Genomic DNA, 13,405 nt, shown 5'->3' on the forward strand with positions numbered 1-13,405 from the left:
TCGGTAGCAAAGTCAATGAATATTTGTTGAGTCTCATCTTTCGTCTTGAGAAAGTAGACCCAAGTGTATCTTGAGTAGTCATCGACAATCACCAAGCAATGTTTCTTCGCACCAAGACTTGCATGAGTAACGGGACCAAAGAGATCCACATGAAGGAGCTCCAAGATCCTCTTGGAAGAGATGATGGTCTTGCTTGGATGCGGAGAGTCATGCATTTTGTCTTCAACACAAGCCCTACAAACACGATCTTTGGCAAAAGATACATTTTCCATTAGTCCCACAATATGGTTCCCCTTGTGAAGACTTTGCAAAGTTCTCATGTTGACATGGGCTAGGCGGCGATGCCACAACCAACCCACGTCCGCCTTTTCGAATAGGCACATCGCACTTGACGTGGTGGTCCCCGAAAAGTCCACCACATACAAGTTGTGTTCGCGATACCCAACGAATGTGACTTTTAGAGTCTTGCTCCACAAGAGGACCACAATATCATTATCAATAAAGACGGCGAAACCCATCTTGCCAAGGGCGGAAACGGAAAGCAAATTGTAACCAAGGGTTTTGACAAGCATGACATCCACAAGAGTAATGTTGTGTGCAACCACAACCTTGCCAAAACCCAATACCTCGGATGTAGAATTATCGCCAAAGGAGACGGTGATATCATTTATGTTAGGCCTCAACTCCTTGATGAGGTTCTTGCCGCCGGTCATATGACTTGTACATCCACTATCAAGTACCCATTTCGAACCTCCGGCGGCATAGTCCTACATGAGATCAATTCTTGGATTTAGGTACCCATTTTTCAATGGGTCCTCTTTTGTTAGCAACAAGGGTCTTTGGAACCCAAATAGACCAAGCAACATAACCATCATATGGACCAACATATTTAGCATAGACATCACCATAATAATCTTTAAAGAGAACATAGTGAGGGTTATCCATTCCCGCACCATCATCATTAATGGTGTTGCCCTTTCGGGTTTCACCATTAGCTTTCTCATGTGCGGGCTTGGTCTTTTTCTTGTTTGCCTTTTTACCCTTGTTATTAAAACCAAGTCCCTCCTTCCCATTGTTTGATCTTTGCTTACTCAAAAGATCATCCAAGGAAAGTTTACTTTGGGGAGAGGAGGTCCTAGCAAGTTCATCTTTCAACCTAGCATTTTCCTCAATTATATTTGCATGATCACATGAAGGAGTAGAGGTACTAGGTATGTCATATGAAGCAAGCCTAATTTGAAGTTGCTCATAAGACTCGGAGAGGAGAGAGTATTCACTCTTCAAGGCTTTGTGAGCCTTGTCTAGTTCATCTAGATCCTTCACAAGTTTCTCATGATCAACACCAAATTTGGCCTTTTCCTTTATAAGCACTTTAGTCTTAGCTCTAGCAAGATCTCTAGCTTTAGTGAGCTTGTTAATTTTATCTTGAGGCTCTTCAAGAGTTTCTAGCCTCTCCTCAAGAGAAGCTATAGTTTCTTGACTTTCCTCAAGAGCATTTTTAAGAGCATGGATTTCAAGAGAATCTTCTCTCTCTATTTGACCCTTTTTCTCAAGCATATCACTTTGTTGAGCTATACGAACCATGAGGCTAGAAACATGCTTCTTAGTGTTACCTTGTAGGTTACTAATGAACTCATCAAACTCTAGCATCTCTTGTTTCACTTTTAGACTAGCGGGGTCAACCCCTAGATCATTAGCAATGTTAGGCATAGAGGGGTTAGGAGATGATACCTCGGAAGATTTAGCCATAAGGCAACTTTCTTCCTCCACATGAATGACCTCATTGGGGGATTCACTTGGTGATGAAGAGTTAGTGGAGAGGGAGGCAAGAGCGACCAATCCATTAGAGGTTGCATCTTCTTCATCATCAACATCATCATCTCCGGAGGTATACTCTTCTTGAGTTGATAGCACAATAGGTGTGTCCAAGGAGGACCTTGCCATGAAGCAATGTGCATTCTTGATATGAGGGTTCTCATTGGGAGATTCAAAGAGAAATGAAGAGGGTGTGTTGGTGGTGACGATGGCGGCCAATTCCTTTGAGCTTTCTTCATCTTCATCACCACTAGAACTTTCAACTTCATCGGAAGAATATTCTTCCCTTGTTACTAGCACAACTCTTGAGGGCCTCTTGCCCTTCTTGGTCTTGTTGTTGTAGAACTTCTTGTTGAGGGGCTTTGAATATTTACCCTTTGAGTCTTTGCTCTTGTCCTTGGGAATGAGCCTCCCATTATGAAGCTCTCTATTCTCATAGGGGCATTCGGCAATGAAGTGGCGCTTGTCATCACAATTGTAACATGATCTTGTCTTTGGACCAAAGCTAGTGAACCCACTTTTGTTGTTCCTCTTGATATTGTCTTCCTTGGCCTTGGAGGGATCAACCCAAAAGGATTTTGCATGGAAGGCCATGTGATCATGGTAGTGGCATTGCAAATCTTCCGGATAGGTCATACTCCAAGATGCCCTATAAGATTCTTGAGGAATCACTTCTTCAACGGAGTTGACCACCAAGGCAAGGTTGGAACCTTTTGCCATCCCAAGAGCACGATTGCGAGAATCATGAGAGGTTTCCTGAAGCACCTTGAGAGCTTGCAACTCGTGCACGACTTGTTGAGAGGTGAGAGAGGAATAGCATTCCCTTCCCACAAGAGTCTTGACATCAATGGGTACAAATGGCATCATGCATTCGATGTACTTCTCCTTGATCCAAGAATCATTGATGTGGGTGGCACCAATAAGCCGGAAGGCATCGGCAACGGTGAGAAGTCTTCCATACATGTCTTCATGATCTTCATCCGGTAGCCTCATGAACCCTTCGGCTTTATTCTTGAGAGCGTTATACTTGTTCCTCCTTGTGCTCTCACTTCCAATGCAACTAGCGGTCAAACCATCCCAAGCTTCCTTGGCGGTGGTGTAGTTCCGGACATGATGCAATTCCTTTGTCCCCACACTAGTTTGAATCATGTGCAAGGCGGTGTTGTTGAGTTGACTATCAACCGCTTCTCTTCTAGTCAACTTGTCGGGGTTGTATGGCTTGAAGCCCTCCAAGATGATTCTCCATAATTCATTGGAGGCACTACAAACATGAGAGCGGAACTCAAATCGCCAAGTATCGAAATTCTCAATAGAAAACTTAGGTGGGTCGCCCCGAATGTTCAAATGAGGATGGGGAACCGGTATATCGGGTGATTGGAAAGGTGGAGGTACTCGATTGTAGCTCTCACTTTCACTAGTTCCCTTGGGAGATGCAATGGGGGATTTGATAGTGTTTAAGTTATCACCTTCCACGGGTTTGGTAGATGAGGGTAAGTCCGAAGCCTCTCCCTCATCTAACGCACCCGTGTCTTTTACCTCTACACTAGGAGCCTTGGGAAGGGCCGGAGCCAAAAGCTCGGCAATCATCTTTTTCATGCTTTCCATTTGGGCTTCCACGGAGGACTTCAACGAATTGAAGTCTTCCACGGAGACCATCTTGGCGGCCCCTTCCGAGGACTCCTCGTCCGGCATACTCTTAGGCGGTTAAGCCCGAAATAAGAGCCGAGGCTCTGATACCAATTGAAAGGATCGTATGCCGCACCTAGAGGGGGGGGAGAATAGGTGCTAACCAATTTTTAGTTCTTTTTCAATTTAGGCTTGACACAAAAGGTAAATTCTCTAGATATGCAACTAAGTGAATTTACCTATATGACAAGGCTAACAACTAAGCAAGATATATCTAAGCAATATAGAGATAGAATAGGATAGAGGTAACCGAGAGTGGAGCACGCGATGACACGGAGATGATTCCCGTAGTTCCCTTCCTTTGCAAGAAGGTACGTCTACGTTTGGAGGAGTGTGGTTGCTACGAAAGCCAAACCAACAGCCACGAAGGCTTCACTCAGATCTCCGGTGAGCAATGCCACGAAGGCCTAGCCCACTTCCACTAAGGGATTTCCTCGAGGCGGAAACCGGGCCTTTACAAGGTTCTTGGGGCACACATCCACAACCAAATTGGAGGCTCCCAAATCTGTTACAACACAACAATCAACAACAATACATCAACACAAATCAACTAGGGAACCAAATAGGAACACTAGCATGAGATCCCTCAAACAAGAGAGGGGGAAATGAAGAACGCTTCGGTGAGGATGTAGATCGGTGTCTTCTCCTTCGAATCTCCAAAGATCAAGAGCTTTGGTTGGGGGAGGAAGGAGATCTTGCAAATTTTGTGTTCTTGAGGTGGCTCTAATGGTGATGAAGCTTGGCAGATTTTTCTTGCAATGATTGAGCAACTTGTCCCTTTGGAGGAGAAAGCTATTTATATGGGTGGAGCTTTCAGATCTGACCGTTGGGGACGAAATCCACTAACACCGGAAGTTCCGGCCAGGATGGCCGGAAGTTCCGGCTTCCACCGGAAGTACCGGCCACTCGGACCGGAACTTCCGCCCTTGATAAAATACCTGCAAAGCAAAAGGAGGGGCAGAACTTGGGCGGAACTTCCGGTGGCCGGAAGTTCCGGCCAAGTTCCGGCCAAGTTCCGGAAACTTTCGAAAACCTTACTGGACATTACAGAGCCACAAACTCGGAATTCCGGAACTTGCCCGGAAGTTGGGCGGAAGTTCCGCTGGCCGGAACTTCCGGCCAACTCCACCGGAACTTCCGGTCCCGAAGAGAAAACCGAGCACGTACGGCGCCGAGAAGCTTCGCTGAAAATGTCAGGCCGGAACTTCCGCCGGATTAGGCCGGAACTTCCGCCGGATACGTAAAACCCGCGGAACTTCGTAACAGCCTAAACCAATACACCGATCCAACATACTTTTTGATGGCTTGTACCTGTCTACATCAACACACATAAAAATATACATAGTGTTGACGTCAAACACACAAAACCCAAAAGGGCGGGAAATGTTCTTTCAGTTGAGAATCTATATGACCCTGTACCATCGCCGCCATCTGACTATGCGCGTTCTATTGAAAGGTCGTATGACAAGATGATCGAGGCGACAAAACCCGTTCAATTGGGTATCATGGAGATAAAAGGGATACACAGTGTCTACCAGCTCAGACAACAACCCGTTCAATCGGTCGCCCCTCTCAAGGTGTTTGACGGGAAGCCCGTTCAAAGTTCTCGACAAGACACAACTGATTATGCCTTCGCTGAACGAGCATATCAATTTGTTCAAGGGAAAGATTTGGTCGAGAATCTCAGGAAGGTACCAACATGTATGCGTAACTTGCATTCGTGGTACCTTAATGCCTCAAAGGAAGGGATCGAGACTATCATGGTGCGAGTTAGGGAAGAGCACTACTTCCAGGAGTACTGTGTGAACGTTGACTTCGCCGAACTCTTTCAGTTATACAATCTCCGGGCCCTCGACAAATCAATCATCAGTTGCTATTGTATGTAAGTGATTTATTTATTTAATTTGAGAAGTCTTTAGCTCAGCTCGTTCATTGTCTGCAGATTATAATCTTTTGTGCGCTATATTATGCAGATCGAAGATGCTCGAATGCAAAAGGGACGATATCACAGACATTGGGTTCATTGACCCGCACACAATGCATGTTAAAACCATAGAAGATCCCCTCTATAACAAGGATACACCGCAGACTTTGCTAAGGTTTTTGAAGCGACAACGTGACAAGAAGCTAATAATTTGGCCTTACAACTTCGAGTGAGTCTTACTGTCTTATAACACATTATATTTTGCTCACCGTATGTCAAAATTTTAACTAATGACTTATATATATGACACTACATATTGAAACGTGCGTAGGTTTCACTTTATTCTTCTCGTCATCAATATGGAAATTGGAGAAGTTGAAGTCTTTGACTCACTAAGCAAAAAATCGGAACTATACTTGTCTTGTTATTTAATGCTCGAAGGTAATTTTAATTCTTATCGGTTTGTTTCGTTAATTTCCTGCTATGAACTAATTGATGACTCTTTTATGCATTTTCTTTTGTCGAGTAGCGTATGGGAAACTTTCATCAAGGAAGATAAGTCCCATGAATGGCCACCGAAGCTGCGATGGAAGGCGAAAGTAAGTAGTACTACCTAGGTCCACACACCTTTAATTATCATACTTGACTATTGTTTGATTGAATTATATTCTTGTAAAGAAATGCCCGCAACAACCAGAAGGGACTGATCTCTGTGGATTCTTCGTTTGCGAGTACATCCGCACAATTGTCAGCGAGAGAACGAATAATGAAAGAAATAAAGAGGTACAAAAACAATCTTCACAAATTTGTTTTCTTATCATAAGTTGTGCTGAGTTTCAGTAATAGTTCTTTCATGTATTCATTTGTATCTTATTCTTTTATAGTTGGCAAGAAAGCGGAACAAGCTCTCAATCGATGACCGCTTCATAGCAATAGGCGAGGAATTGGCGGGATTTTTCCTTCGGGACGTCATACCACCATTCGCGAGTACCACTATGAATGAAGATGTACATGTTACATATATAGTTGACTCGAAGAGTACCACTATGCTACATGTAATAGACATATATAGAGTACGCCTCGGAGAGTACCACTATGCATGACGATCGATCTTCATGCATAGTGCTACTTAATTTGCGATCTTATGCAATTACATGTGTGTTATATTATATGCATCAACTTGCTATGCATCATCTTGATCTTCATGTACTACCTAAACCCAAACGCGTTTCTGGTGCATCGACGCGATATGAAACAAACCGATATCCCTAAACCCCTCCAAAAACCCTAAAAATTCAATTCTCTGCCGCGGCAGAGATTTGGGCAATTTCCCTGCCGCGGGTGGGAACCTTTGGTACCGGTTCGTATTACCAACCGGTACCAAAGCTCCTTGGCCCTGAGCTCTCCTGGTGGCCCACGTGGAGGCCCCTTTTATACCGGTTCGTAAGCAACCGGTACGAAAGGGGGGGCCTTTAGTGCCGGATAATTTATACCGGTTGCTCAACCGGTACGAATGCCCCTCTGGAACCCGAGCCAGGGCCACGTCCACCCGATGCTGCAGTTCGCCAAGCGTCTCGCGCACCACGGCCTGCGCCCCACGCTCGCAGTCACGCGCTACATCCTCGCCACCTGCACGCCCGACGCCGCAGCAATCGGTGCGGTCCGCCTCGCCGCCGTCTCTGACGGCTGCGACACGGGGGGATTCGGCGAGTGCGACGACGTCACGGCCTATCTCTCCCTCCTGGAGTCCGCCAGGTCGGAAACTCTCTGCGAGCTCCTCCGGGCCGAGGCGGCGGCGGATCGCCCAATCCGTGCCGTGGTGTACGACGCACTCCTGCCGTGGGCACGTGGCGTGGCGCAGCAGCACGGCGCCGCCGCTGCCGCCTTCTTCACCCAGCCGTGCGCCGTGAACGTGGTTTACGGACATGTGTGGTGCCAGCATGTCGGCGTGCCGGTCAAGGCCGGCGCCACGGTCGCCCTCCCGGGCCTACCGGCGCTAGAGCCGGAGGGTTTGCCGTGGTTTCTCAAGGTCGGCCCCGGCCCCTACCCGGCCTACTTCGAGATGGTGATGAGCCAGTTCAAGGGGCTGGACCTAGCCGACGACGTGCTGGTCAACTCTTTCTACGAGCTGGAGCCTCAGGTGAGCAAACTGACCACATGATCTCTACCGCAACAATATTAAGTTTTTTTTCTGAGTAATATTTAAGTTGATAGGAATATTCCCGATCGTGTTGCCATCTGCGCATTCACGTGCATTCTACTTTGCTTCAGGACGCAAGTTGTTAGATGAACAAACAATGTTTAATCCAAAGGATCAACTATATCTTCACCGGCACGTCCTAAATAGTCACCCACAGCAGCATCGGTATGGGGCGCCAGCACGAGGTCCCTTAGTATAAAAAGAGTTCCATCACAAGCGCTCCCGACACTACGGAAAAAACGGTCGCTGCCGTGCAACCACCTTTTGCCGTGTGCGAGCACATGGCAAAGAAGGCTTTGCCGTGCAGTGAAAACAAAAACGCACGGCAACGAGCAACGCACGGCAAAAAGGACCTACGGCACACGGCAAAGATCAAGCGCACGGCAAAGCCTCAGAAAAGCGCACGGCAATGAAAATCCGCATGGCAAAGAGAACAAGGCGTTGCCGTGAGAGGTCCTTTGCCGTGCGCAAGGCCTAGTCGCACGGCAAAAGGCTGCTTTGCCGTGCAGATTTTCCTTTGTCGTGTGCCTTGTGGCATTTTCTCATTTTTCTTTCTATATTGTACTTATTTTAATGCTTATATTTATTCTTGAAATATGACAAGTACCACATCTTGATTAATGCAATATTTATACCATATTTTGCAATACGGCAAGTACTCTAAGTCCTTACTCCCCCTCCACCATATCAGGGTTTCGGAGTAAATAAATCGCGTTCGGGGAATCTTAAGTGCTATCGCCTGCAAGAGAGGAATGTCACACATGGGAGCTATGCCTTGCACCATTTGGTGAATCACACCTTCCACCACACTTTCACACATATCCTAGGTCCACATGCGAGTTTTGGTGGCATTCCGGTGCTCCGGCAGTCATTCCCCCCCCCCCGAAAATGGCGGTCTACGTGCCTCGGGGGTCTACCCCCTAGATTTCACCGCGCGAGGTTCCACCAACATACTTTTTGATAGGTTTAGTTTTGATTAGGCCATATACACATGGAAAGCTAGGTTTGGCACACTTTGGCCCATTATAGGCACCGGTATACCCGCAGAGGGACACTTCAGCCTACAAGTCGAGGAATCTTCCAAGTGTTATCGCCTGAAAGAGAGGAATGCCACACATGGGAGCTATGCCTTGCACCATTTGGTGAATCACACCTTCCACCACACTTTCACACATATCCTAGGTCCACATGCAAGTTTTGGTGGCATTCCGGTGCTCCGGCGGTCATTCGCCCCCGAAAACGGCGGTATGCGTGCCTCGGGGGGTCTACCCCCTAGATTTCACCGCGCGAGGTTCCACCAACGTACTTTTTGATAGGTTTAGTTTTGATTAGGCCATATACACATGGAAAGCTAGGTTTGGCACACTTTGGCACATTATAGCCACCGGTATACCCGCAGCGGGACACTTCAGCCTACAAGTCGAGGAATCTTCCAAGTGTTCTGCCGTCATCGCGATAACCTAGGCCCAATATATTTAAAATTTTCAAAAACTTGAAAGGGGCGTTTTTCATTCAAGTTTGTACATAGTTTGCGGAATTTAAACTAAAACATAAAAAACCTAACTATTGGCAAGGCACTATAGTCGACGATGTCCATGCCACCGCCGCCGCCGGCGTAGTCATAGCCCTAATCAAATGATTCTGCTCGATGCATTGGATCATGTTCAAGTTCCTCCGCAATGGAAAAAAGGAAATCTCGTCGTTGAAGCTAGCTTCCTTGCCCTCTGCCTTGGCATTTGGCGCAGGAGTTTGCATCGGTGCAGGTGCCCCCACCATGAGGTCAATGATGGCTGTCTGACGATGACTACCATTCCATGAACCGATCTTCAGCCAACGGGACACCGTTGAACAAGAGACCCAGTAGCGGTGCCTGCCTGACGCGTGTTTGGGGTCATTTGACGCGCGGTACGCCGCCTAGAGATCTTACTCAAGCTCCCAGCATTCCTTCTCCCTCTTCGGCGGTGGCGGTGGGACGGTCTTCTCCTTCTTTGGGCGTTGGAGGAAAATCCTCCCGTGCGGTGGCGAGTAGAGCTCCTGCTTCTTCGGCCAGTGAATGGTATCCTACGCCGAGGAGTAGGCCAAGGTCAAGTGCTCGCGGATAATGACCCCGTGGTGCGACGAGGCGTGGGCATGGGCGCCGGGTTCAGCGACGATCATTGCCGTGGAGTCGAACCCGACGATCAAGATCGTGATGTCGACTGTGATGGTGAGGGGAAGACCCAAATGCGCGGCAGACGACGATTGGGATGTACAACAAGGTACCGTGCATGGCAACCGTATTGTCGATGTCTCGCCCGTGCCACCATGGCCGCTGGCTGAGGCGATTGAAGCGGCCGACATAGGGGTTCAACAAGCGTTGAGCTCCGGCTCTCCCGCTTGTGCTGGAATAGGGCCAGATACTCACACAGAGACACAAAAAATGATTCTCATAGTTACTTCCTTTTGAGGGGAGGTACGTCTACGTTGGTGGGGTGTGGTTCCCATGAAGGCCAAACCAACGCCACAAATGCGTCACCCTATTCTCCGGTGAGTAATGCCATGAAGACCTAGCTCACTTGTCTACTAAGGTATTTCCTCAAGGCAGAAACCAGGCCTTTTACAAGATTCTTGGGGAACGCATCCACATCCGAATTGGAGGCTCACAAGGCGGTTACAACACAATAGCAAGTTATCAAAGAAGTAAAGAACAACTAGGTTTTCCAAAGAAACAATAGCAAAAGGGGTCCTCAAGTGAATGAGCGGGAAATGCAAATCTCTTTGGTGAAGATGTAGATTGGGGTCTTCTCCTTCGATTCTCCAAAGATCAAGAGCTTTAGTTGGTTGAGGGAGGATATCAAGTGATTCTTGTGGCTCAACTAGGTATGGTGTTCTTGAGGAGGATGAGCAACTCTAGCTTGAGGATGTAGTGGGGTATATATAACCCTTGAAGAAATCTAGCCGTTGGGAAAATTTGGGGCCGGATAATCCGGTTTGTCGAAATACCCCCTCCCCCCCCCCCCCCCCAAAATAATCCAGCCAAATCGGGGGATAATCCGGCCCGAATTCTCCGGCCTGGGAAAATTGCTAGCACTCCATTTTCAGTCCATAGTCGAAAATTGGGGCCGAATTATTTGAATAATCTGACCCGGATTATCCGGCCTGTGAAATTTCAGCCACTTCCTCTTTTCAGCATGTATCATTGAGTATGTGTCATATATTATGTTTAAGAGCCTAATCTTCCTGCACTACTGAACACACATTAAGATATCACTGATGTTATCATCAAACACACCAAACCATAACGGTAGAGAGATGTTCTTTCAGGAGGTATGGTTACGTTTGCAGTGAGGATGTGAAGGGATAGAGTGAACACAGAGGAGGTGAATAAAACGAAGGATACAGTGTGTGCATTGATTGCATCGAGGAACTCTGGTGTCGCCGATGGCCATCGACGTTGTGGTCTATCATTCTGCCCGACTCCTCGGGAACCGGTGATTTCTTTGAAAACACCGATCGAACTCTCGAGGCGGTCATTAAAAAGCTAAAAATCTGAGTATCCACTCTCTGTCGTTGCCAGGACAGCCCCACCGACACAATCCAACATGCCGCAGATCGTCAGCGCCCACCCAGCCAGCACATCTTCCTAAGGGCCAACATGGGAGTGCCGGCTATTTTATTGGGCTCGGGACACCCCGGCGCGAGCCTAGAACTCACCGATCCTACAATAGGCCTATGGGGATCGCTATCAGGCGACCGGTAAAGATGCTCTTATGAAAGGAAATGGGTTTCATTTGAAACTATCAAGGTGAACGGCTTTTGTTCCGTGTATATCCCACCATTCAGCACATATTAGCACATCGACGGATTTTATTTTTTTTGCATTCGGCTATCGTATTCTAGTACTTTCTCTAATTATGTTGTACATGAATTTGATATTTACTGTTGAATTCGAAAGAACCATATTTATCCATATTGGATTAGCAACCGGTTCAAATATCTGTATTTGTAGATGATATCATTTAAACAAACGTAGAAAAGATTCGTTTCATCAAAAAAAATTAAAGTATGAAACATTCAACATGATGGTGCCCAATAGAACTCCATAAAACTAGGTAGGAAAAATTGTGACTATAAATTGAACTCTAAGATGTATCAAGTTTGAAAGAAAGTTCAACAAATTATTTCAAAGAAAATTTTCATCAACTTCCACAAAGTTTCAAATGTCAATTTTACAAAATTATTAAATATATTCAATACTGGGTTCATTTTGTACTCCCTCTTTGCCATAATATAGTGCCCATTGGTTTCCATGAAAGTTAAGTGGTACTAATTTTAACCAAATTTATTGAGAAAAATATTTATATCAACAATACCAAATATATACCTTATTAAAGTATACTTCATGATGTTTCTAGTGGTATTGATTTGATATTCTAGATATTAGTATTTACTTACATAAACTTGGTCAAAGTTTATATTTTTTGGACCTTGAAAAAAATCTAATATTCACTATATTTTGGCACAGAGAGAATACCTCCCTTCATTAGGAAGTCAAATATTCAAACGGTTCACTAGTTTATAAAAGCTATAAAATTTCAAATTTAAAAATTGGATATAAAAAATATCAGGAGAGAAAATCTGACCTAGGGAGTGATCTAACCCACACAGAATCTACAAAATAGAAAATCAGAGAGAAGGTGTGTCATGCATGAGATATGAACCGAACAAAGTCATTTCTCAACTCTTTAATCAGTGCGCGGTACTAATTTCTAATGCAACGGGGGGGTGCAGGAGGCGGCGTACATGGCGTCGGCGTGGCGCGCGAAGACAATCGGTCCAACGGTGCCGGCCTCCTACGTCCGCGATGACCGGCTCCCATCGGACACCAAGTACGGCTTCCACCTCTTCGAGCTCACCGCCGCGCCCTGCATCTCCTGGCTGTCCACCCACCCGCCCCGCTCCGTTGTGTTCGCCTCCTTCGGCAGCCTCTCGGACCTGGACCCAGCGGAGATGCGCGACCTCCTCGACGCCGGACACCCGTTTCTCTGGGCTGTACGGTCCTCCGAGTCGATGAAGCTCCCCGCCGGCTATGCCGATGCCGTCGCGCCGTGTGGCGGGATGGTGGTGTCGTGGTGCCCGCAGCTGGAGGTTCTAGCCCACCCGGCCGTGGGGTGCTTCCTCACGCACTGCGGGTGGAACTCGACATCGGAGGCGCTGGTCACCGGCGTGCCGATGGTGGCGCTGCCGCAGTGGACGGACCAGCCGATGAACGCCAAGTACGTGGAGGCCGTGTGGAAGGTAGGCGTCCGGGTGCGTCCGAAGGCCGAGGACGGGCTCGCGTGGAGGGAGGAAGTGACGAGCGGCATCCAAAAGGTGATGGCCGGCGAGAGGAGCGGCGAGTACAGGAGGAACGCTGCCGCGTGGGCGGAGAAGGCCAGGGCGGCCAGCAGGAAGGGTGGGAGCTCCGACCGGAACATCGCCGAGTTCGTTGCCAAGTATTCGTCCCAGTGATTGGCCTATAGATCGAAGTCATGGAATGAACTGTATGTGCATGTACTTACTGGCGACATTGCGTCTAGACACCATTATGATGAAGAATTGTTGGTACTCTACTTTGCTATTGTCGATTTTGTGTGGAGTATTCTAGGTTTCGTTTTATACTGGTCGCAGTCAACTAGCGAGGAAGGAAAGAAGTTCAAATAACCCCCCTAAGTATTTGGGTTGGGACTCTAACCCCCCCTAAGTTTAGATTGGGGCATTTAACCCCCCTATGTATCAAATACCAGACAATTTACCCCCTT

The 13,405-nt window shown here is 47.2% G+C and overlaps 1 protein-coding gene across 1 annotated transcript; it reads left to right on the forward strand.

The window, feature by feature from the left end:
* The first annotated feature begins 6,938 nt into the window (after positions 1–6,938).
* Positions 6,939–13,115, forward strand: LOC124657459 (UDP-glucosyltransferase UGT13248-like). The gene is made up of 2 exons (XM_047196009.1): positions 6,939–7,565; positions 12,396–13,115. Exons 1-2 carry the CDS (start codon positions 6,939–6,941, stop codon positions 13,113–13,115), a joined length of 1,347 nt encoding a protein of 448 aa, XP_047051965.1.
* The last annotated feature ends 290 nt before the right edge of the window (positions 13,116–13,405 follow it).

This window comes from Lolium rigidum, chromosome 5 (assembly GCF_022539505.1).
Source record: "Lolium rigidum isolate FL_2022 chromosome 5, APGP_CSIRO_Lrig_0.1, whole genome shotgun sequence".
NCBI classification, from domain to species: Eukaryota; Viridiplantae; Streptophyta; class Magnoliopsida; order Poales; family Poaceae; genus Lolium; species Lolium rigidum.

Bases quoted from the DNA above. Each gene is read 5' to 3' on its own strand.
- LOC124657459 (XM_047196009.1), top strand. From the start codon at position 6,939: ATGCCCCTCTGGAACCCGAGCCAGGGCCACGTCCACCCGATGCTGCAG. The intron at 7,566-12,395 runs GTGAGCAAACTG...GGGGGGGTGCAG, and splicing joins TCTACGAGCTGGAGCCTCAG to GAGGCGGCGTACATGGCGTC.